This window comes from Chelmon rostratus, chromosome 17 (genome assembly GCF_017976325.1).
Source record: "Chelmon rostratus isolate fCheRos1 chromosome 17, fCheRos1.pri, whole genome shotgun sequence".
Lineage (NCBI taxonomy): Eukaryota > Metazoa > Chordata > Actinopteri > Chaetodontiformes > Chaetodontidae > Chelmon > Chelmon rostratus.
The window spans coordinates 12,093,082-12,119,637 of record NC_055674.1 but is presented as its reverse complement, the minus strand read 5'-3'; the positions used below and the strand labels follow the sequence as shown (position 1 = coordinate 12,119,637).

Below are 26,556 nucleotides of genomic sequence, written 5' to 3'. Positions count from 1 at the left end.
ACTGTGCAGTGAAATAGTCTCTGATATGAAATATGAAATATCTGATGTTTTGGGATTAATATTACTGCTACATTAATGTGAATGTTGCTGCTGTAGATGTTTAAGGTTGTGCTCATTTGAAGTACTTTATATACTGTTGGGTAGTTGAATCTGCAGCAATGCATCATATTCCATGCATATTCGCTTTTCACACGCTCAGAAGAACAGCCCGTTTTCAGCTTTGTGATGACGCGTTTTCCTGCTAATCCAACAGGGTTTGCAAACGTGTATTTTTTTTTAGCTGAAGAAGAGGGAGAATTTTCTCAAGCCACGAAGGAACACTTAATCCTTCAGTCCATCAGAAATGTTCACATTCAAATTGACATAATTTGGAGATATGTGGTTTTCACTGGACAGGAAGGGTATGAACATTTGTAATCTGAAAGGTAACTGGTAACTAAAGCTGTCAGACAACTGTAGTGGAGTAAAAAGTACAATATTTCCTCTGATATGTAGTGGAGTAGAAGTAAATGGAAATTCTCAAGTAAAGTACAAGTACCTCAAATTTGTACTTTGGTCTAGTATTTGAGTAGATGTACCTATAGATGTATTCTAGCACTGATGAAGAAACCAGTACCAGCAAATGCTGTATGAAGTGAAGAATCTATATGAAAAAAGTTGCAGCTTTCTTTCAATGTTGCACATTGTTCTGAATATACTGCGCTGAACGCTGCGAAGTCTGAAGCTGGACGACGAAATTAAGGCAGAAACAGAGCAACAAGGAAATGATTCAGAGGGCAGACTCTTTCTCATGCTTTCTTTGGTCTTTCTGAGGAAACTCAATAGGTGATGACCTCACATTTCTCATGCGTAAACCTGCTCTTCCCATCTTGAACTCTCAATAGATGAGTTAGAAGAGTACTCCAGCGATATAGTACTGGACTTAAAGTTGGTGGACTTGCAAGAAATTTATTCTAAAGCACTGGTCAAAATCGATGCGGTTGAGGTTGAGGTTTTCGCCTTTAAAAAAAAGACAGGAGCAGATTACAAAAAGGGAGGCACATATCCAGAGGCTGCCCACCACAGGACGCTGTATGAGCACAGCGACGCTGACAACATCCCAATGGGAACGCCTGTTTTATCACATTTAATCAACCGTTTTTAAGTTAAGTTTCAAGTTGTTAGATCTGTGAATATGTTCACTTCATTTTTTTTTTCTCCAGTGTGGTTATGTGATATTTTGAGGGGTTTTTTTGTTTTATGTGAGGCCACCAAAGCTAATTCCTGTCAAATCAAACGAAATGTCAATAAAGCATTACACATTTTGAATCCTTTAGTCCCTGATACGAGTCCGGAACCAGTAAAATCTGCATTTTTCTTAATGCAACTCCCAAGTGTCATTTGTCAGACCCTCTCCCTGCCTGGTAAACGGCCACTTCAAGCTCCACCTTTTCAATGAGCTTCTCAGACTAGACGGTGTTCTCTAATGATGCAAAATATCAGAGCACAATTGCCTTTCACTGCGATCTGTTCCAATAACCCTGAATGATCTCTTGGAATTCAAGTCAGAGTTAAAGCTTCAAAGCTTTGAAACAGGGCAGGAAAATGTTGACATACAATGGCAATAATGGGAAATAATATCTATACTAGAGCTGAGCTTTAAAATCTGAACGGCAGTGCAGCATGAAGCTCGTTCTATTATCAGACACTCTGGTGGATCCGCCTGCTGACTGTGCCCCTGGAAGGCCCATTAACACCTCCAGAGGGTAGAGCCCAGCCCCCTCCATAAACAGCTCAGCCGGAGGTCCATCCTAATGGGCTAAGCTCATTCCCAGCCTGGCCTGCTCCAGGTGTGGAAGCCGAGCCCTGTAATTGATAATTAGGGGGCAATAACCCAGCATTCAGTGCAGGCCTAACGACAGGAGAGTGGCCAAGCCCTACACTGCCACTCAGTCAGGGGCAGGGGGAAGCGAGAGGATTGAGGGGGAGGTGTAGGAGGAGGGCTGGGATTCAACAAGGGGAGCTATTGGTGGGAGGTAGTAGTGGGGAAAAAAGGACAAAATAACATGCACACACAGGTTTTATTGTGTGATGCACATGTAAGGACTGATAGAGCCGAGAGTATTTGAGTACAACTCCATGGAGCCCGAGTGCTTTGCAAAGGTCACTGATAGTGAGGCTTGCAGTATGAGGTTGCGACTGGGGACCACAGGTCGGGCATATCACTCCACACACATGTTCCTGTCTTACTGTTAAACCACAGACCTTATCAATCACAATGACGCTCTAAAAGTTCTCTAATCTAACGCTAAGTAGAAATAAGCAAAGTGCCTCCAACGAGCTCTGCAGCTCTCAGGCAGAGTTTACAACCCGCTGATGTAGTCGTTATGGAGCTCGGTGGGTCCATGCGCTGCTCCATCATCCACACATACAGTCATTTAGTTTTTTTTTCTGCGGATAAAAAACTGCATTAGCCTCTCAAATGACGCAAAGAGGTCAAAGATTTGAGTAATGAGAAGTGGCGTTTTATTCATTTATGTATTTATTGTCATTTTCCCTTTATCTCGTTTTCTGCTATAGCGATGCATTAGCCCTCAGAGAAGCTATCAATCAGGGGCTAATGGGTTGTAATTGCAGGCAGGCAGGCCCCCACATCAGAGGCAGCGGGGTCTCCGGATGGCAGAATAATCACACGTACAGTGGAGAATCCCTGGGTGATCTCGGGGGGTATAGGCTAAGGTAATTTCCCACTCATTTTGCTTTTGAAACCTATTATACTGATCCCGACGATGTCTTCCATAATTCAACAAGGTTAATACAGTGAGGGGTTAAAACAGAGAGACAGAAAGTAACGGAAGAGAGTTTCAGACGTCACTGGAGAAGAAGAAGAAGAAAAAAAAAACCCGGCTGGATGCCAAAAAGGACAGTCATAATTTGGGTCTTCCAAAGAAAAAGGGTTCAAATTTTGTTTTCCTGGAACAACTCTGAGTGACTAAAGCAGGATACCTGCGCTGCCAGAGCCGTTCCCCGGAGACGACCGCCAGCCAGACGCTTTCCCTTTCAAGAAGGCAGCCACCTGACGACGGCGTCTGATGCTATCTCCACAGCTGTCTGTGACAGGCGGTTGATCGCTGTTGAATGCCTGAGCTGTCTCTCTCTCTCACACACACACGCACGCACACACACACACACACACACACACACACACACACACACACACACACACACACACACACACACACACACACACACACACACACACACACCAGCAGATAGGGCTTTAGGGTTAAACTCTGGGAAACACAAAGTCTGCTTTGCGGCCTTCTCTCATGGGAGGCCTAATATTGTTTGTCAGAAAACTGGAATGGAAGGTAGCATCATTTTTAAAGCTTCGTACATATTCTCCGTGCTTTCAGAGGGACGAGAGCCCAGAATCTAGGAAATGCTGGAAAAACGAGCCAGTTTGTTTCCAGGAGCCGAAACTGACACTGATGAAAATGTGACATTTACAAAAATATTTTAGCAGCACCACAGTGGTTTTTCAGATGAACCACAATACTCTCCAGAGGAGAATTTGGAAAAGAACCGTACAAGTCACAAAAATTCAATGTTTAGGTGCAAAGGCCTGAGCATGGTAACATGGTCTTTTTTTTTTTTTTCCTACTGCACAAAGCAAAGGACACGTTTGTTGAAAAAAGTTTTTTTTTCTTTTTTAGTCAACCTAGTTATGTCTGCTCACCATCTGCTGTGGGGTAAATTAGCTAGCTTTGTGCTAACACAGCAGTGGTTCGGCTGTTCCCTTGGTTATTACGGATGCAGAAGTTGCTGAAAAACCAAGTAAACATTTCAGGAAGCAGGAAACTCTGTCCTACAGCTTCTTTCCACACGTACTGGTTAAACTGGTTCACAGAGCAGGCAATTATGAAGTATGACCCCGATTCCAAAAAAGGAGGGATACTGTGTAAAACTGAATGTGATAATTTGCTAATCCTTCCTGACATATACTCAATTAAAAACAGTACAAAGACAATCATTTAATTACCAACTTCATTGGTTTTTGTAAAAATCTGCTTATTCTAAATTTGATGCAGGAGCAACAAAAGCCTGGGAAAGTTGTGGAACGCTCCAAAAACACCTGTTTGGATCATTCCACAGGTAAACAGGTTGATTGGTAACAGGTGATAGTATCATGATTGGGTATGAAAGGAGCAGCCGTTCACAAGCGAGGACGGAGCGAGGTTCACCACTCTTTGAGGATGTTACTACATGGACTCAGCCGCACTTCATTTACAAATGATTGCAAAATTGCAAACTTTGCCCTACTGAATTTTGTTTCCTTGTATGATGTCAGCATAGCACAAATCCTGCAGCTGCTACATATTTTGTGAACTAAAATATTGTGATATTTGAGCTCTTACTGACATGGGAATGGGACTGTGTTTTATTTGTATTATTACAATTTTATTATAGGCAGCAAAACTATAAATATCTCCATTTGTCTTTGTTTCTGCATCTTTTACTCATCGGTTACAATGAAATCAACCTCACTATTCAACGCTAGACTTTATTTTATGTGATATCCATGTTTACTTTAATAATTACAAAACAAATCACAGACTTAAAGCTATTACTTAAGCAGTGTTTAATGATGAAAAGGTGGTGGTTTGTAAATCCCAGCATTGTTTTTACTTGGTATCAGATCACAATCACAAGTCATTTATTGTCAGAAAGGCATTTATAAATTGTACGCTGAGTACATTTCGTTGTTCAGTAAAACATGTTTCTTTGAAGTATGACTGTGTTTTTATCAGTACCAAGAATAGGCTCTTTTTTCTGAGATGTGTACAGTAATACATCAGCATATCATGGAGCTTAACAGCAACATTGTACATTCAGTGATGACTGATCAAACCCCCGTTAAATAGGAGTAGTCGCTAATTAGGCTCGTGACTCGGAGTGGCTGTGCAGACAATGTGATTTCAATGAGGATTTGAATAAAATTCATGAGTTCATTGAGGCACACACACACACAGACACACACATACACACCCAGTTTGATTACTTTCCCAACGTGCATCTCTAGACTTTGCTCATTTTAACGCAGCCGGCCAATCTTCAAAACTCTGCGTGCATTTCCTGAAAGCAGCTGCACATAATAACTGATAGGGAAAAGGAGCAGTTATGAATGTCATTTGCAGAGATTTCTTGCTGAGTGAGAGAGCGACCATGAGAGAGAGGGAGAGAGAGAGAGAGACAGAATTTAGCAGCATTTTAGCAGCATTTTCAAGATGTTTTCACATCTTGAAAATGCTGTTAAAGGAGCGTCACTCAAAAGCTCTCTGGGAAAAGACCACCTTTACATCTGGGACCTGCAAATCAAAGACACAAGCTCACTATACATCCCAGCATGAAGCCTAAATCATCCCATTCCTCTCCATATCGCATTCTTCTCCAGAGCAGCTTTTCTTTCTTCTTTTCTCTCCCCCATGATGACTGCTATAATTAAAGAGACTGGTCAGGGAGGTGGGGGGGGGCTTTTCTACAGCTGTTCTCCAACTCATTACCAGATGTTTAGAGGTCACTCCAGTTTATACACACACCCACGCGTACACCCAAGAGTTTCACACTGTTGTTGCTGAGCGAGAAGAAGAAGAAAACACAGATACATTCATGTGGACTGATTCTCAGTGTGGTTCGTGTGTTCGTTGTTCATTTTCAGGTGAAAGTGGAGAGAAAAAAAAAACCGATAACACTGTGCTGACAATTTTTTCACAATTTGTCTAAACGTGGTTTCAAGACCAAACTTCAAGTAAAACACAAGGCCATCAATTTCTCTGTCAGGATAACAACTTGATCTATGCTTTCTTTGGCAGACGGCGCTGTCATATCCATCCAACACCTCGAACAGGAAACTCATATTATACCTTGTGATGGTAATGTGTAAATGGTTCAGCTCTTGTTGCTCGACAGGTAAAATAAACGTCCGTGTCAGACTTTATCAGAAGGAAACATACGCCTGGCTGCCTCCTGCCTGTCTGGAAACACCGTTTTAACACAGAATTATGAAAATGTTCCCAAACAAAATCTGATGAGGAAATATGCGGAGCCCTGTCGCGATGTGTTTGTCATGTAAACACATTCTTACCTCTGTTTTGGGCTCGAGTGTTTTCCAACAAACATGTTGCGCCCTCTATAATGTCAAGAATCACTCATGCAAGGATATAATATTGCTAAATATTGGTAACTTTGATATCTCTGATATAAACGCAAACATTCACTTGGTTGGAAATGAAAGCGAAAACAAAACTTAAAAGTACCGGCAATTAGTTAGAATCCTATTTGTAGGTTAACCCGTCTTTGTTAACACAGAGGGTTTGGATTCATGTGAGAAATGTCCTGCTCAGACTTGAGATATGCACATATAATTTGATATTCACACAAATATTCGGCTGTGAGAACACAGGAACTTTTTTTTTCCAAGTTCAAGTTCAAGTCCTGTGAATGAGTCTCCAGTTTCGTTTGACCCGCGGTCAGAGTCTGCAGGCTGGTTGCCTCAGACCCTGATGTGACCCCTGGCTAAAAAGCCCATGGAAGTATGCCAAGCCAGCAGCAGACTCGAACCTGAAGAAGCTCCAGACCAACAGAGCGCCTGGTGATTGTCTGTTCTGCTCCAAGAGGAAAGCAGCCTCTCGTCTTCCGGCCCGTCGGGCAGCGAAACTGCCCTCATCGCAGATTTCACGTGATGCCGAACGCTGTAAGTAACATTCTGGTAAGACAGTGTTCCACGTTGCACCACATGAACGGATCAAGTGACAAAAATCCTCAGTAACAGTGAAACTAGAAGCAGGGGTTGTGGAGAGAAGGGGGGCAGCAAATAGTTCAGGAATCCAGCAGATGGATCCAAACCTTTGCTGTACTAACACGAGCCAAGACCAGCAAAGCTCCCCCTCGCCTCCACCTCAGGACTGTTTCCGGAAGGTGAAAATATCCCGGGTTTTGGAGCCTTTCTTGCCCACCGGTGGAGGCGTGGTGGTGGGGTTTGGTGAGGGTGAAGGCGTGGATGACGGGGAAGGTGAGGAGGGCTGGGGCGTGGAGGTGCCTCCATAGGGGCAGCTCTGCGAGTCTGGGTGTTCACCAGAACACTCCACAGTGGGGATGTAGCGGCTGTCCCACATCCCCGGGCCACACAGTTTACAGAGGTCGTGTAGGCTGCATGGGATTCTGGGGAGGAGGCGGAACTGGTAGAGGAGGCTGCGGGCCTGGAAGAGCAGGACGAAAAGTGCCAAGATGAACTAAAATATGTTGCAGATATTAAACATAGTGGATTAAAACATTAAAATAAATCAATACCCCGGACTCCCAGCTAAAACAGAACAAAACTATGTCAAGGTCAGCATTGCGGCGCGTTACCTAAAGCTAAAAAGCCAGAGAGGCCGCTCTGGATGCAAAATCTCGGGCAAACAACAAAAGGAGGTACGCCAGCTGCATGCTAACATGAACTCACTGCCTGTGGTTGCAGCAGTACAAACACAGCATCCATAAACATGAGGACGCAGGCACAGGCTCAGTAGCAGAGATGCAGATCATAAATCCTCTGCATGGCACGGCAGCATCCCATTTAGCACCTCAAGGCCTCTGTGGGCAGTTTACAGTATATCGGAGCTGCTTTGCTGCAGCGTTGGGCAGGGCGGCTTGATGCAAGCACAACACTAGTTTCAATTGAATATAATGCAGCAGTCTTTGCGGATAAACCACTGCCTATTAAGACATACTGAGATTGATGGATACCCATGTTCTTTTGGGTGTGCACAGGTGCAGAGTAACTAAGTGGAGCCACGTAAACACAATCGTTAAACGACACGTTATAGAAGGAAAAAAAACACAGAGCATCTACTTCTACAGACCTTGCGTAGCACCAGTTCTCCATTCATGTGCATGGAGAGGTTGCTGAAGTGGAGCAACATTTGGTCAGTGGCGAGCTGCTGTTCGGTCACATCCTCCCCGTAGAGAACGATGATGGCCACACACAGGAACAGGTGGAAGTAATCCGTCTACGAAGAGCAGGAAAGAGGGTTAGTGCGGGGGTCGCTACTGGGAGACAAATAATATCTGCAAACAATCAGTTTTTTTATTCCAAAATCCACTGACTCTCTGTACTTAGTCATGCTTTTGCTGCAGGGAACAAGTTGAAGGCTACCACAGAACGAGGAGAGACGACGAGCAGATTTCACTGAACGCAAATTTATAAGGAAATCCAGTTCAAGGAAAATGCAAATTATAACATTTGCCACTTTAAGCTTAAAGATATACATTAAAAACATGGACAAGTAACACTTTATACTGTATTTATGTGGAAGTAATACTGTTCATCATATATAAGTGTCTGTTTCAGATGACAAGTGCAGCTAAGATCAGTCTATTGTGACACAACATTAGTCGATTGCCTCGGTTTTCACAGAAACGTCAGATATCAATCAGAAGCTCTTCCTTCTGCTCCATGTGACATTCAACTGTCTAAACCGAGGTTGCGCTCTGCTGTCTCCTCTATCAGCACCTGCAGCTGAAGATCACATCATCTCGCAGGGAGTCTGAAACAGATGGTGCAAAGCAGAGAGGCTGATATTTGACTCTGCCACGGCGAGAAGAGGTGTTAAGCTCTGTGTCAGTGAGCGCAACGACGAGTTTACTGGACAGAGGGGGAACTGATACTGCAACTGACTTCCTGCTACAGCTTCCATCCTTCAGACACTCCTGCAATATACTGCACTGAATATATACACTATACGTGCACTGTACTGTATAGACTGCCGTTTTAATGCATATGTAAAGCTGTTGTGCTTTAGGTAGTATTGAAATGCATCAATTCAAGGAAACTAAATCAAAATGTAGGATTTTATATGTTGAATCTTTAATTCAAGAATCACTAATCCTTGTTGAATTAAACCTTTAAACCATTAAAGCCCTCAAAAACCAAGAAGTAATGTGACATTTTAAAGGGAATTTAGGAGGATTACAATAGTCTGTGGTGACAAGATTTAAAGGAATAACATGGACTCTTCTTATTGCAGACAATGTTAACTGTGCATTTCTTAAAACCCCCTGAAATGTCAGCCAGAATTTAGTGCTGCAGTGAAACAGACTACAGTCATACGCTCATTTATGCAAAATTTTTCTTACAAACTTGCGTATGCAAAGGAGCCGTTCGGACTTTGCCCTGACCTGGTAGTGTGCCCAGCAGGCCTCCCACATTCGCAGAGCCTCGGTGTCGGGGAACTCTCGTTTGAAGCAGAGCAGGATCCAGCGGTGGCAGAAGAGCAGCTGGAGGCCGTCCTCCCCCAGCCTGGTGAGGTGCTGGTGGAAGCGGGGCAGCATGAGACGCAGCAGCTCCCGCAGGTACATCTGGAGGCGGGTCAGAGAGGGTACACGCTGTCTTACAAACACAATCGAACATTTTCCAGTGAGTCTTTAGTTTTCTTAGGCTGGAAGAATGAGCGTTTGGCTTTATTATCCCAAAAGGACGGGACAATGACAAGACGGGTAAAGATATTAATGTAGAATAATTCATTTTCTTATTTTTCTTTATTTTATTTACTCGTTCCATCCTCGCTTGTGAACGGCTGAGCCTTTCCAGGATGCTCCTTTCATACTCAATCATGATGCTATCACCTGTTACCAATCAACCTGTTTACCTGTGGGATGATCCAAACAGATGTTTTTGGATCATTCCACGACTTTGCCAGTCTTTTGTTGCTCCTGTTTTCATATTAAAAGCATAATTCCAGCTTTTTTCTACTTCTGTTCCATTTTGCCTGACTCATACGCACTCACACACGCATCCTACCAGCTGCCTCTCCATGTCTTCATCACGAGGTGAGCTAATGAAGATGGTGTTCTCCATGAGGCCGACGAAGCACCAGAAGGTGTCGCTTTCATCCTGGATCTCAGTGAGCAGGGGAGCCACCAGGTCAGACATGCCCTGGCAGTAGCCCATGTCTGGATTAAACACTGCATAGTTGAGCAGAATCCGCCTGCAGGGAGAAAACGGCCGCAGACATCTTAGTGCCGCTGTTACATCTCAGCAGAAAACAGAATATCTAACAGCAACACAGTCTCATAAAAATTTCAATTTTTAGCTTCTTTTTTTTTTTTGAGTCTCTAATGCAGAAATGTTCACGCCCCTGCAGCCCAGCCAAACCGCTGAAATGTATGGTCCCACCCAAACACTCTGAATGATCCAACATGTGTTTCAGCATTACTGGTAATGCCCAGAAAAACATGACAACTCCTCTGCTAACCAGGGAGCTAATTAATGATCCCTTCCTTTTTGATGTGTGACTGTGAAGTAAACTTCCCGGCCAGGCCTCATGCATTAGCGACGATTGTATAAACAAAGGGAAAACCTTATTGTTATTCGTGCAATATTTTAAACAGTAAAACTGGACGTCATTTGGAAGAACTATAGGGGAAGTAGTGCGATTTTGTGTTTGGAAAATGAAAGATAAAGTAGATGCCAGCATCCTGAGTGACCCAGACAAAGTCCTATCAGTGAAATAGATGTGAGATATCTGAGGAAGCATGAGGTAAGTGCTGGTATCACCCTGCCCCAGACGCAGCAGAGGACATAATACCTACACAAATACCAGGAGCCTCGATGAGAGTCACTAAACTAATATGCTATTTAAATCCTCCTGCTCCTCGTTTAGAAAGCCATTAGCTCTGAGTATGCTTCAAAAGTGCTCAGACGGCTTAGTCAGAGTCAATAAAGCATGAAACTCATTTGCGGCTCCCCCAGGGTTCAGAATATGAAATGAATAAGTGCGCCTGTGCGTTGGGCTGAGGAATGGGAATGATAAGGATGGATCGGAGGCAAGCTGGCAGGAGGAGAGGGTGAAGGAGACGAAGATAGAGATCGAGAGCGGCAAAAAAAAAAAAAAAAAAAGATGATGGAGGGGGAAAATGAGAGGAAGCAATCTGACCTCATGATCTCCACGTTGGGGTTATTCTCTCCTCTGAAGAAGTGGTTGCTGCGGTCCGTCCTCACCACGTCTTTATCCACTGTGAACTGGACCTTTCTCCAGAACTCGCTGTGCTCCTCCGGGCTCATGGACAGCCTGAAAAACGCACACCAACACCAGGCAGAGATAAAAAGTGAGACACATGAAACAGAGAAAAGTGAGACTAGTTTCCAAAGTTGTGACTGTTTAACAAGACGGAAACTTGGAAAAGTTTTTAATGCAGAATCTCTGAGGAAATTAAGGTAATTGGGATAAAAAAATAAAGCTGTATCAAATAATCTTTACCTCAAATGTTACTCTGGTGTAAAGCACTAATTGTTAGCTTTAAATGAGATAAAAATGTGGGGGTGGGCAAGCAGTGGACTGAAGGGGTTTTTCAGCAGGAAGCGCTCCATTGAGGATAATACAACGACCATAAAACCCCCATCTATCCCTCTAAATGTTAGGGACTGTATTAGCAATGCACTCTGTGTATGGCACTAATGTACTCAAGTCCTAACAAGCAGAGGGGATTTAATTAACACTGTTTGTTTTCCATGCGGCCCCACCAGGAATAATGAGCGCACACCTGATGCAACGCCATGCAACTGTTTAGTTTCAGTGCCGAGTGTTTGCGGCGCGGGACCCTCCAGAGCCACCTTTCTGCCTCGCTCTCTCCCTCCTGAGGATGCGACTTCAGTGCATGTTTTCATGGCTTTATATTTCAGAGGTTGGTGTGGTTCAGCAAAAACATAGCTGTGTTTACATTGGAACATTAAACGGGAACATCATCTTACCACAGCCCGGACTTAAAGTTTATTTTTGCTCATTTTATTTAATGTCTGGTCAAGTAAAGCATGGGCCAATGGCACACAGCACAGAGTTTACAGACGAAGCTGTATGACTGACCGGAGTTGGGCCTGTAAAATACACAGATCCCAGCAAGCAAATACACACAAAACGACTAAAGTACAAACAATGATACAGTGAGATCAACGTAAAACTCACTGACAAGCACCGTGAATCAGACTTATTACTTTCGAGCTCAATAATACGAAGCAGGAATGAGATGATGCACGGTCTAAACTAAACCTGAAACAACCAAGTGGTTAATCGATCGACAGGGAATTAATTCCAATCAATCTCCGGCTTCCTCTTCTTAACTGTGACGATTCGCTGTTTTTTGTCTGTTTTATTTAATTTTCAGCCCAGTCGCCAGAATAAAATGTGGGCATTGTACATTTCTGCAGACCAGGGATGAGTTAAATTTGGACGTTTTGTATGTTGTATGTTCAGATTACTTGTACGTGTATATGAGCTGAGTTTCTCATCAGGAGGAGGAGGGGATGCTGGTGGTGTGACGGCCAGGCAAGACAACCGACAAGCAGCAGATCACTTTTCAAGCCATGTTTGTGGTGACAAAACCGATATGATGTTTTCCTAAACCTAAAACTGAAACATAAACATAAAGTTTGAATGTCAAAAAACATAAAGTTCAAACATACCTGTGGTTTGCAGAATCATACAATGCCAACATTTAGTCTGATTGGGTTGTAATTAAATACTGAATATCTTTGGATTTTGAACTGCTGGTTCAGTCAAATCAAGATATTTGAGGGCAGAAACTGAGAGTGAACTAACTGAATGTATATGGCCAGAAGGTATGTGAAGAGACATTTATTACTGACTGAGAGAAGTGAACTTCCTCTTCTCTTCCAAAAACCTAAACCAAAAATAGAGCTCTTTTGAATTTTAGTCACTGTTGCACCAAAAATGAGATATAAGCCCTTCCTCTTTAAGCCAGCCAGAGAGGCCATGAAGCAGGCAGCCTGTTAGACAACAAGTTCAAAATGCAGTTCCTCACCTTGAAAACAGAACCATTCATTTTCCAAACTTTGTACGACCCCTGAAAATGAATCACTGACAAAACCCTGACGTTCAATGAACCATAAATAAAATCTGAAGTGTTTCACTACAAGACAGATTATTTAAAATGTCGGGATGCTTCATGCGTTTCCCTGGAAACTAAGTCACCCAACCATCTTTTTGTGTTCTTATTTATTAGTGAAAAACAATAAAGTCATTCAATACATTCAACTAAAGAAAACAAGTTTGCCATTTGGTGATTTTGTAGCATTTTGTGCCAATATGACAACATCCTAAATGTTCCCTCTTTGTCTGTTTACCTGTGTGTGCAGTAATCCAGTCTCTGCTTAGTCAAAAGCCTGTTTACTCGTTACAGCTGCAGTCACATGCAGCCGCTTCGTTATCCCAGCTCAGGGAAGGACACATGGTTAGGAGACGAGGAGCGAAACCGCAGACGTGTATCCTTGCTCCTAATGATCAACTAGTGGCCCTGGAGGCTGCTCTAGTCAAATGGTCTTTAAAGGAATCCACATCAGAGTCAGAACAAAGGCTCTAATTACCTGACTGCGATAAGACCATCTGATGTTCTCAAAATGTTAATAGGCCATACAGATGAAACCTGTCCAATTATCATATTCATCATAGGCAGAGAGGAAAAACGTGTGAAAATATGAGCACGCTCAACCTTTTGTTCGTGGGGTGAAGACAAATGCACTCAGGGATGCGCTTGTGTGTGTGTCCGTGTGTGTGTTTCTTCCATTCGACCAGAGAGTATTATCTGATAAGCACTGACATGTTTTTTCTCCAGAGACTTTTTATTTCACACCCGACACCTCCCCTTAACACTTCCCTGATTGTGCCTATTGATTGCTCAGCGCCTGCGACGAGCCACCGCAACAGACTCACATATGGTTGGATGTTTGACTGACGGCCCGTTTGGCAGCCGATGCTGCAGCCGTGTAACAGTTTATCTGCCGTTTCGCAGTGTCAAGACTACGGCTGCGTCTTCGTCTGACTTGTTTTTTAATTCATTGATTTCTACGTAATCGGCAGCCAGGAATCTCCCCATATTTCTGTAACACAAACACACATTTATTTCTCCCCGTTGCTCACCTCCTCTGCTGGATGTCATGATAGTGGGTGCGTTTTTGCAGCCTCCAGGCCTCCCTCTCCTGAGAGGTGGAGTCATAGCTGTAGTAGTGCAGCAGGAAGGGCCACACCTCGCCGCGGATGGATGGGTCGATGCCACCGAAGAAGATGGCCTGGCGGAGGGTGAACAAAAACATTGAGAAGAGAGGGCAAACAGGGGTCACCGCGGCGAGGGATCACTTCTGGTGGGTGAGAACAAACTGTGTGCAAACAAGATGTGCAGGCAGAGGTGCACACTGCACAGCCTGCACTCAGTTGTCCTCTGACTGAGCCACAGGGGATGTGTTTTTTCACGACTGTTGCAAAATGCTGCAAAAGAATAACTGCACGTCCAGCGAAAACACTGCTACTCTGTGTGCATGTGTGTGTTTACTGAGGAAATGTCTTGGTCACAGTCTAACTGCCACTGAGTCATTTCAGTAAGATGGTAAACCTTCAACTGAGTCAAACCCAGACAACTCAAATGACTCACAGGGGGACACTGGCCAAGACCAACACATTAATCACGAAGAGACGGGAGGTGCTGATTAAAACTGAAAGCTGTATGTGGCGGGGATGACTTTCAAAATGACTTTCAGTGTGTGATGCGGGGGAAAAATGCAAGAAAAAGTGGCTGTATGGACAGCAGCAGGAGAGACTGATATGTAGACAGACCTTGCGTAGCTTGTACTCCTCTTCCACCTGCCCACTGTGGTTCAGGTGACGCAGCCAGGTGGTGACGTCCAGCCGCCGATAAAGCTTCTCCTCTGGGTGGGTCTCAGCCGACGGCAGGGTGGGCCTCTGGATGGAAAACTGCATGCAGGATTTCTCAACTGACACCTGGCGATAAGAGTGAAAAACGACAGGATGAAAGATTCCTTCGTTTCTCAATAAAAATTAGACGCCAAACAGGCTTCGTTCGTTTGTAGCCGGACCTGGTCTTTGAGCTGAGTTTCCCTGCAGCACTTCCACTGTTGGAAGACCTCGGCCAGCTTGTCCAGGCCAGCATGATGGAAGTGGAGGATCTTATATTGGCTCTCTCTGCTGGCTATCACCAGCTGGCCACTGGTACACGCCTCATCACTGCAGCAGCACAAGAAAGAATGAAAAAGACTCACTAACCTCTTCTCCAACAGGAAATTTGAAGGAATGTGTTAACCCCGGATTAATAAACCACTACACTCTTTATCCACAGTTCATTTTCCACAAATTATCAGACAACAAACCACAAACACAGTACGAGACATCGCACCGTAGCACGACAAGGTGACCCCCTCGTGACCCCCGGCTGACCTGAAGAAGAGTCTCAGCGACCTCATGTGACCCAGGTCCACCCTGAAAACGCCACACAACTGCTCCAGAGCCAGCACCTTCTGCTGCTCCTCCCACCGCGCGCCCTGCGACTGGCCACTGCTCTCGGACGGGGCGTGGCTGTCCAGGCTGGAGGCGGAGCTTGCGGAGTGGGTCATGGACTCCTCGCACAGCTCCCTGGCAGAACAAAAAAAAAACACAAAGGAGTTTCTATGAATTAGAATTTAATTTGGAGCTTAATTGTGCAAAAGCGAACACAGTCATGTTTTCAGTGAAATGAAAAAGGAATGAGGCTTCATGCACAAACCGCCTCACAGTCTGATCACACAGAGCCACTCTTGTCTTCTCTGAACATTAATAATAAACATCATGTAGACGGCCAGCGGTGTTTAGCCCAGCGATAGCTGTGCAGACATGTGGGCTTATCCTGAGCTCAGCTCTGCCCTGTTGTTTTGTGTCTCAATAAGGTTCAGCAAAAAGGCTGAGAATGGGAGGAATGCATGGAGGCTTCTGAGGACACACACACACACACACACACACACACACACATACACAGACACACACACACACACACACGGAAATCTGCACACACACAAATCACACTGTCTGCCATCCACTTTCTCCTGTCATTCCCCCCATGACCAGCATGTTGTTCCCGGCACTGAAACCTGAGCCGAGGGTTCCACTGCTGCAGGAGGAGACACAGTACACTTACATGTACAGAGAAACACACACACACACACACACACACACACACACACACACACACACACACACAAACACACACACATATATACACAACACAAAAAAACAACACAAATACAAATCCTGCACCACAGCAAGCACACACAAGTTTTTTTTAATTTGAAGAATCACTGGCTGCCATGTTCAATGTCTTACACACAAACACAAACACACACACACACACACACACACACACACACACACACACACACAGTGAATGGACCGTAGCTAATGACCATAATGCACTCTCGAACACGTCTCGAGACATGCTAAAGCTGAGAAACAGGCCAACACAGAAATGCATTAAACCCGCTGACATTTGAGAAGCAGACGTCTCAATCAAGATTTCTGCTTACTATCAAACCAACTTATTATCTATTTAGAAAACTAAAACCAGAAGTCATTCATTCAGCTTATTATAGCTCCATTATATATAAAAAAGAACCATGTGAGGATTTCTCCCTCTGGTTTCAGTGAATGTGTGAATTCAAAAGCATCCTTTTACAAAATAACACAGAAATCTATTCTCTCGTTTGAAAAATTTCACAGGTGAAGACAAGTGGCCTGTTGGTTCTTTGAAAAGACGAGGCAGGGAGGCAGGCCAAGCTGAATCTATTACACCCTGGTTCAATCATGTCTGGCTAATCATTTCCCCTGTCAGCAGATGGGAAAATAACAAGGCTGATCAATCCAAGCTGCACAGTTTCCTCTGCTATCTAGTGATTTACTGCTCTCTGCCTCATGTATCATGCCACAAACCAGACTGTGGAGCACAAGGAGACTGGGAGAGAGGCACAGAGGGCTCTGGTAAGGGAGTTAAGCAAGCTGAGAGAAGCTCCGTTAAAAGCGACGACTATACTCGCTTAATGACTGTCAAGCTCGGGGTGTTAACAAGGCCTATGAGTCCATTTACAGCGGACATTTCCTTCATTCCTCTCTATGTTTCAAGTAAAAATGCTTTGGCATATTTTTCAGTGTGGAAATAAAAGTGCAAAAACCATGGAAGAAAGCACATGATTCTTGGTTTATAGCACAGATCGTCCGCTGTGCTGCATCCAAGCGGAAACTGAACGACTGATTAGCAGCTTCTGTCAGCCTGATTCTGCTCATGTACTGCAGGCAGCAGCCAAGCCGTAAACTGTACAGAGAGTACATTATGTAAACAAGCTGTTTTGACGGAGTCAGGCTGCTGTAAGCGGCATGTCCCACCAGGCCAGGGTGAGATCAAACTGCCCCGAGGCCCTTCATAACACCTCTCCCCACATACGCGAGGCTTTGCCCTGGGGGAAGGTGCTGCCAGGTCATCCTGAGAACCAGGACCAAGTGCTACAGGCCTCCAGGGAGTCCCAGGCCCTTCAGCTAATCCCTGGGGGGGGAGAGCAGAGGGATGGGGGAGGCGGGGTGTCGAGGAACTGAGGGGTCCTCAGATTATTACAGTGCTTATAAAAAGTTTTCACCACCTTTTAATGTTTTATTCTTCTACAGCATTTATACCAGATACATACAATCGACTACAACTCGCACAGGTTATTTAACTAAACATGTGACACACCAGTGATGATATATGTGCATTGCGTTAAATAAGGGTTGGAATTCATTTAGATCACTGAGTAAAGATCTGTTTGCATGCTCACACTCAAGGGTCGTTCTCTGTTCATGTGTGAAAAAAAACACACACACATTAAATCTACTTTGATTCAACTGTGTAAAACAATAAGATGTGAAAAGGTTGAAGAAGGGGCACAACAAATGTTTGGCACTATCACAGACAAACAGAAGACATATTTCTGCTTTATAAAGTTATTTTAATGATTTGTTTTGCCTTCTTCAAGCCACTTAAAATGATTTAAATACAGCAAGTAAAAAAAAAAAACGGTGATAAACGGCTTGGAGAAGAAACGGCATCGTTTTAAAGGCATCACAAGCCAAAAATGTAGGAAAACACTTATCTGAGATATAATCACATGTTAAAAATTCTGCAAGTAAAACCTCAAGAAGGCAGCGTGGACACATCGACAGTCAACAGTGGTCTCATAAACTACTGTTAAACTTGAAAGAAACTTGTTAAGGAGCTCGACAGAGATTGCTGTGGATTCCTCTCCCACCGCTCTCCTCTTCCCCCCCCCCCCCCCCCCCCCTTTTCATCCGCTCTAGCTCTCCCATACGCGGTTCTTTCTCTTTGAATGATTCCAAGTGACATGTTTCCAGTTCCTGGCCCCTTAACAGTGTCAATTAAAGCAAGAGAGAGAGAAAGAGAGATTGAGTGGGTTCCAGGGTTTTGGCTGCTGCTCCCCTCTCTTCAGGGCTCTAATCCGGAGAGCTGACATTCAGCCCAGCACAACAACCCCGGGAGCACTGGGAATCAAAGGACTTCACACAGACTTTAGTAAGGGAAGGGGAAGGGGAATGAGGGGGGGCGAGATATTTGAGAGGTGGGCAACACCGAAAGAAACAATATTGAGAAAAACAGAGAGAATGAGCAAGAAGAAAAGATGCAAGATACAGTGGAAAGCATGGACGGATTGGGGGGGGGGGTAGAGGAGGATCCAAGAGAAGGAGGGAAAGAGTGAGATACGAGTGCCAGAGAGACACTAACAACGAGTGGAGCGCAGAGGAGCGGAGGAAGAGGAGGACAGAGTAAAGGTTAGAAGCTGTGAAGCCAAGAGCGCTGCCAAGTCACACACTGACTGCACATACAGCAAGCCGGGGTCTGAGAGTGGTTAAAAAAGGCTTAAACACACACTGACTCGCCCCCCCCCCTCTCTCTCTCTCCCCTCGACACACACTGACACAGGCTCGCTCACACATGCTGGGCAACATGTCAGGCCAAATAGCTGCGTGAGGAAAACGACCACGGGGGGAATCGTAAAGTCAAACGGCCGTGAGGTCCGAACAGCAACACAATCGCTGATGTCCAGATGGCTTGCTTGATTAGAGAGCCGTCTCTGGAAGCACTGAGGTTTTGGGGTTTGTGGGATTTGGGGACTTATTTTGGCCCATCTGTTATATTCTAAAATATTAAAATATTAAGAGCTGCTTTAAGTAAACGAACACATCTTGAGCTTGATGAGGTTGCAGGCGTCCTGCTGAAGTCATCTACCTGCTGTCACTCCCAGGGGACATTCAGTTGTAGAGCAGGAAGCCACCATGTGGCCGCAGAGTGTAAACCAGCCCTTGTGCAATCAATTCTTTTCTTTTTGGCTCCACCTTGTGGTGGTTTACAGCAACTGAAAAAGTAATCTGGGTTAGTGTGCTACAACAGGCTGTTACAGCTCGTCATGCAGAGCTTCTCAGATGAAAACTTCTGGCATTTTCCATCTGGAAGCGTGGAAGCAATGAAACATCCTGTCGTCAGAGGGCGCTGCAGCCGAGGGCACACGTGAATGTGACAGTGTGGTCAGTTCCAGATAAGATCAAATACGAGAAGCTGAGAAACCTCTCTCTTTGCAGTACTCGAGTACATTTGTAATGTAACACGCACACGCTTCCATCACATGTGGGAACATTACATTGACTTAACATTCATTTCCTGGAGACTTGCCCTGATCATAACCATAACCACTACTTTTCAAACTCTAACCTTTCCCTTAACTTTAACCTTAACCTTACCCTTAACCCAGGCCTTAACTCTAAAATGTAACAATTTACATTAAGGGGAATTGCATTTTGTCCCCATAAGGACGGAGAGTCTCCACGATGTGACTGTGTAAACAGATTTATGTCCCCACAACCTTAGTAATACACACCTTCCTTTGCCCTTCACTCTAAACTTAACCATCACAACTAAATGCCAAAGCTCAACCCGAACCCTAATTCTAACCTAACCCTTTAGACCAAGTCTTAGCTGTCAAAAGGCTCTTTGAAGTTCTGAGGACCTGCCAAAATGTCCTCTCTCTGTTGGTTAAAAGCTTGTTCCAGGAAAATTGTACACACACATGCGCGCACACACACATGAACACACACGCACCCTCTTAAACAAACACACACAGCTTCACATTAAAGTACACTCTGAGGATTTATATGTTTTATCCATAATCCCTAAAACTGGCTGACAAAAATAACCCAAAAAACCCTTTTCTGTCAGTAAAATATGTCTCACAAGTCGTAACATTAGAGCAGTTTTCACTAGAGGCCGCTAACACTGTGTGTCTTTGAACTGAGGACATGTCCTCTGAGTATTTGGGCAACTTCACAACCACGTAGATGCAGTGAGTGTTTTGTTTTGATGCTTTTAACGAATATTTTCAACCTAAACTTGACCATTTTTAGACCAACAGAAACAACCACGCAGCTGCTACCAATAAATATGAAATGTCCCTTTTGAGTGTCTGTCAAATCTAACTGAACCTGAACTAAACTGTACTTTTTGTCCTGTACAGAAAATAAGTTTACTTGAACTTTGACAGTTGTCTGACTTTTCAATACAGGTTTGAAAAAAAGAGAATCCTCATGCCTGAGGTGGAGGGGCATTAAGTGGACTGAGAATTTAGTATTTCCAAACTTCTGGCAACAGTCCTGAGTGTGGATGACATTTTTCACATTTGTCCTTATAACTTCACTCAACTTTTCATAATCAACTGTGGCAAATGTGATCCAGTTCCTTTGAAGCTGACATTTCCTGCTGCGTTTATGAAATCTCGTCCACCTCTAGAAGGCTTGGCTGCTGTTGTAACTGTTCACCATCACAATTACAAAAGCAGCCACACAATTAAACCTTATTGAGTCGAACAGCAGGTGTCAGCTTTAACAAAAGGTCTGACAATGACTGTTTTTATTTCTCTTGCAAATGTAAAACCATACCGATCGAATGCTTTCATATCTGACAGAACTTTAAGGTGCTCCTCAGCGGATTGAAGTGGCAGCGAACACATGCCGGCATCACAAAATCCAGGACCGCGACAGCTGACAGCTACTAATGTGCTACTTCAAGGACTTTCCAAGGCAACGTAAAGCAACTTAGAGAGGTACAGCGACACCAGATAGTGCTCTCACAAATACTGCAAAATAACGAGATGCAGTCAAAGGAATTATATTATGAAAAAATAATGGGAGAGTAGACTCACAACACAACCCTAACCCAGCTAAAATGTTACCATATTGATGAATTAACCAGTGAAACCAGGGAAGGACATATGGTGGCATTGCTGCGATGTAATATGCACTGTAACTATTCAGCTACCAGGGTGATCAAAACATCACAATTTTTGATAATATGTGGGACAGTGATGGAGTTAGGAGTGAGGTCAACAGGGGACCTATTTTCTCACCGCTGACTGACAAAACAAAGACTAAACTTAACTCTGCTGTGTAAAAAAAAGTCTGTTTCAACCCTCTCACTGACCTGCTTTCACTGTCCAGGAAGACAGAGCCGCTGCTTTCACACAGGGCCTCGCTGACGGGGGACAAGCAGAAGGGGGAGGAGAAAGTGTCCGAGTCCGAACCCATGGTGCTGTCCCGACTCACTTCGTCCGACAGCTCGCAGGAGCCCTCGTCGCCCTCCTCCCCCGCCGAGGGCAGCTGCTGCTGGTGCGAGGAGGGATCTGCTCCGGCCTCCACCACCAGGCTCTGGCTCTCTGCTGAGGTGCTGCTGGTGATGTTCCTCTCCTCGTCCTCATCTTCCTCCTGGGCTGCTGGGTGACGAGAATGGGGTCTGGAGCAGACGGTTGGTTTAAAACACCATCAGTAACATGTATAATGACGCAGGGCTGCGCACTTCATGATGATAAGAAATGGCTTTCTTACCGTCGGCCTCTGCGGCGGGCGTTCCTGCGTACAGGGGAGCTCTCTGGCGTGATGTAGCGCAACGCCTCCTCATCCTGTCTCTGGATGCGCGAGTTGGGCACCCAGGTCAGAATCAGGGTGGTGCCCAGGCTCTCATCCTTCTCCGTGTGCACACACAGGTAGCCTGCAGGGGGCGACATAAACCACAGTACGGTTGGGAATAATTATGAGATGAAAACTCAGGTAAAATAGGAGGAAACGACAAGGCTTTATTAGTAAGTAGCAGGCAGCTGCGACCCAAAGACAAACATGAAACCAAAGAAGAGATAAAGAACACACCCCGTGCACCAAGGCTGTGTCCTTCCTGCAGCGGCCTGGGTTCAATAACAACCTTCGGCCCTTTGCTGCATGTTGTCCATTCTCTCTTTCCCCACTTTCCTCTGCACTGTTCTGTCTCATGAAGGTTAAAAAGAGCCCAAAAATATTTTTTAAAGGCCACTAACTCCCCTGTTTTTACAACCTCTAGGTCAGAATCACATATCCGTCACATGCATAAACAAGGCCAGTTCAAATATTAGTAGAAGGAGGAATATTTACAGTTAGCCAGTAGCAGAAGTTAAACTGCTAGAAAAAGTCTAAATGATGATGAGAACATGTGTCCTGCAGCTGTAAAGATGTTGCATGCTGTAGACTCATTTTTAATCTTAGCCCTGTGTAATCTCTGTGCACCTTTTATTCTGTATAAAAACAAAATATGTTTGTGGGTGGGAAGCTGCTGAGAGACAGTTCACTCCATTCACGCCGCAAGGAAACACACTTTCTACATCAGCCCCGCCTAACCTGGGTGGTGCTCCGCCAGGCCGGGCAGGTGCTCCGCAGGGTGCACACAAACATTATTCTTGGAGAAGATGACCTCGCCATCCAGGCCCGAGCGCAGCGATGTGCCCCCCGCCCCGGGGTTAAAGGTCAGGAGGTCGGAGGCCTTGGAGGAGGCACGCCGCAGGAGCCGACCCAGAGACATCTCCTCAGGCACCGGGACACTGGGCCCATCCTCTGGATATTTGGGAGTAGAAAAGGGAGTTTTTGGCAGAGGAGGGGAGGACGGCCCGTGATGGGAACAGCATGGGAGTATTAAAGAGCAGTAAAAGACAAGAGAAAAAAGGGAAGACGACAAAGTTAAGCATCTTAAGGACAGTGTGACGAGGCTTGGCACGACAGGACTGCACAGACGCTCACCTACACTTCATCTCCTCTGCAGCACGTGTGCCTGTATTCACTGCAGTGTCCTTACTGCAGAATCCCCTCTGTACTTGTTCAGCATTTCACTGAGCCACACTTTCTTTGCCGCCACCTGCACCCACTAACACAAGCACATTCGCAGGATCTGTGGATACTGTACCAGCGTGTCACTAACAGCGTCCCGCCTTCTGTAAACAACACACACTCACACACATACACCGGTGTGTACACACACAGAGAGACATGTGCAAACACACTCCATCCGTGTGAAATTCCAAGCCATTATCAGTAGCCGACAGATGTCGTGAACATCAGTGCTGTGCCGGGATCAGTATGTGCTGGCACCGGTGTTTAACTTGCCTGCTGCAGAAAGAAAGTCTGCTGCGATGAGACAAACTTCAAATGACATGAAAAGTAAAGCAGCTCTTCTGATGTGGCAGCATGACGTGTTGCTGAGGGCTTTCTTCTTTGAAAAGGGAATCTTGCTTTTCAGGCTCAAAGTGAAACTTTTGTTTAATGCTCCTGTACAGATCTACTTTTTTTCGCTTCCTTTATCGTGGGTGTCTGCGGACCCGCTTCATGTGTGCAGCCTTATTTTCCTGTTGGCTGTGCGCCGACACGTACTCCCCACTCCATCTGAGGAATGTTCCCTCCTTTTTCTTCACAGGGCATGTTTACCTCTGCCTGATTAAGCAGGCACCCCACTTCCTGATGCCAGGCCCCAGACAGGAAGTCTGCTGGCACGGCATCCCGCCATGACCTCGGAGGAGAGACTTACCGTAGGCCATCATTTGGCTCACATTTAAAATGGTGGGAGTTTTTTTGGCAAGAGTTTCACGCCTCACACGGTACATCTTGTAAAAAGGGGCTGCTGGTTCTTGTAGATGTCAATAATCTTGGGCAGCAAGTTATTTTAGTGTTTAGTCTATCAAATGTCAGAAAATTGTGAAAAATGTCCTTCGTGAGGTCTGAGAGCCCAAGGAGGTATTTTTACGTTTTGTTTTTACCCACAAACAGTCCTGCAGTTGTTCCTAACTGCTCCTCTAGCCACATTAAACTACAAGTGAAATTAGCGGCTACTGGGCAACTTGCATGCTAACTGCTTCAAAATAACCCTGGACTAACAGACTTCTGACTCGCACAGCATCCACATTAGAGCTGCAACGATTAATCAGTTAGTTGGCAATTTAATCTAAAATTATATTATAGATTATTTTGTAGTTCTTTATTCTGTGACAGTGATCTGAACATCTTTAAGTTGTGGACAAAACAAGACATTTGAGGACATCATCTTGGTCCTTGGGGAATACTGATGGACATTTTTCACCATTTCTTGACATTGTATAGACCAAACAACCAATCGATTGATAGAGAAAATAATCATCAGTGTAATCGACAGTGAAAATAACGGTTAGTTGCAGCCCACTGTGACAAACATGCCACCTGAACATGATCTCAAACATGACGCACATCTGTTTTCCAGTAGCCTCGTAACAGTAATAACACATCCGCTGCTGTGCTACTGTGCAGCAGTTATTTTGGTCTGCGTGTGATTACAGGGCCGCTCGGGTCAGTTTGATAGGATGGGCCAGAACAGGCCGGCTGTTAAAGGACATTCATCTTTTATGCTGTCAACACCTCAGTGTGCTCACACTCTGCCTCTCCTCTCTGACCTTTTATCAAAAGACTCACATCCCTAAACTCAGTCCAGTCTCACTCTGGCCTGCAGAATACTTCACTTTTTTTGCCTGCCAAAGAGAGAACGTTTAATAAGAACCTGAAACCTACATCACGGAAATTTAACTGCAGCTATGGAAGCCACAAACTTCCATGGTCTCAGCTTCTCACCTCTGGGCTACATTAATTAAGCTGTCACGCTGACATCTGAATAGAGGAGCCAATCCAGAACTGCAGTTCACAGTGACTTGCCTGGGGCAGCTGAAAGGAGACCAGCCACAATGAAGCCTGAAAAACAAGGTTCTTGTGGACTCTGCAAACGGCGGGTAAGTCATTAGGAAACTTTATGAGAGTGGGAGGAGTGTGTGTGGACTTTGCTACAACGGAAGACACATATCAAAGCATGTAAAACATATTTCTCCTGCAGGACAAGTGTTGTGTTGAGCTTTATGTCATAACGTTATATACAGTGTGGCCTAAATACATTATCTGAACAGGAGGTTCAAAATAAGCTGTTAAATACGCAGTATAACCCCTGCAACCACCAGCTGGTACTGAGTGATGTAACTTTCATCTGTGTTTAAACGATCAAAGAAGAAATAGTGATATAAATTGTCTACCAGAATGCTGACATGTTTATTTTTCAGCTATGAAATGTCCCACTCAGTACGGACAGAATGGTTTAATAATAAAATTCAAGGGATCCCTGTTATAACGGTTTGTGGTTGGTGTTCATGTAAAATAAAATCATTTTTTAAACTCTCAAATATCAATGTATCCACCTCCACCTCTTTTGAGTGGAGAGAAGTAGTAAAACACACACACACACACAGCGTGCAATCCAATAGAAAAACACCACAAACTACAGCCTGAAGAATCCTGATCAGTTGTATTGAACTGAAGTACGATGCACAGGTGTGCATTTCACTGCTCTGTCAGTGTGTCCTGTGCATTTAGGCGAAAGGTGGGAGACCATGAAGTGGGTCAACTCTTGCAAAATAAAAGCGTTGACTGGAGGTGGACTTCCCCTGCTGGTCACAGTGGAGCCTGGGGGACAGAGGCGTGCTATAATGTCGGGGGCTCCATCAGCCTGACATGCAGCATCCGCCTGACAGGAGGAGAGGGGAGGATGGGACAAGGCTTTTGCCACCACAGCACTATTCATCCACAGGCCCGCACTAATATACGACGTGTTTTTGGCCCGAGCGGGGACTCGTGTCTGTACCACATACAGCATAAATATTTTAGTTTAGCTGCCGAGACCATGGCCGAAACCCTTAGCTAGTTACATCTGAGGGTGTCCGCGTTCACAGGCAACTTTAAAGTTTGTTTTAATGCGAAAGGCAACGTTACATTAGTGGCTCGTACCGGAGGAATGTGTCGTTGTTGACTGTCGGCGTACACACCTGTTCCAGCAGGACAAATGAATGAATAGCAGAGCAGCATGTAGAGAGAAACGGGGCCAAGCGACTCACCTTCAGTCCCGCCGCAGAAGTCTACAGCCCATGTCGGACATCCATCTCAGCGGGCAGCCGGGGACCGAGCAGCGTGAACCGGCGTCGTTTAACCGCCTTTCTCCCTTATTTAGCTCAGCTGTTAGGAGCTGTAGTCTTGTTTGTATCCCTGTGTTTTCCGACAGTGACACCACACGTTTGACTGCTGCTCTCGCTACAACAAAAAATCACGCTTCCGGTTCTGGCTTTCAAAATAAAACAAATCGTCCATTAGAGAACGCGGAGTTGACGCTTTAATTTGTGCGTCTGACTCATCTTATTTCCTGTGACTGCTTGGTCGTCTGTGTCTAACTTGACTGACCAGCTCACCCACAGACCAATCCCCCAAATCTCGCTGCTTCCGGAATGTCAAAGACAATTTCTATCACACAAACCGGGAATTT

General features: G+C 44.9%; 1 protein-coding gene across 1 annotated transcript; it reads right to left on the bottom strand.

The window, feature by feature from the left end:
- Positions 1-4,610: 4,610 nt before the first annotated feature.
- On the bottom strand, positions 4,611-26,276 carry tbc1d16 (TBC1 domain family, member 16). The gene is made up of 13 exons (XM_041957112.1): positions 26,135-26,276; positions 22,584-22,796; positions 21,765-21,927; positions 21,364-21,672; positions 15,261-15,455; positions 14,903-15,050; positions 14,643-14,807; positions 13,953-14,101; positions 10,956-11,090; positions 9,821-10,007; positions 9,199-9,378; positions 7,884-8,030; positions 4,611-7,238 (listed from the first exon to the last, which is right to left on the bottom strand). Exons 2-13 carry the CDS (start codon positions 22,762-22,764, stop codon positions 6,939-6,941), a joined length of 2,259 nt encoding a protein of 752 aa, XP_041813046.1. The 5' UTR covers positions 22,765-22,796; positions 26,135-26,276; the 3' UTR covers positions 4,611-6,938.
- Between the last annotated feature and the right edge of the window lie 280 nt (positions 26,277-26,556).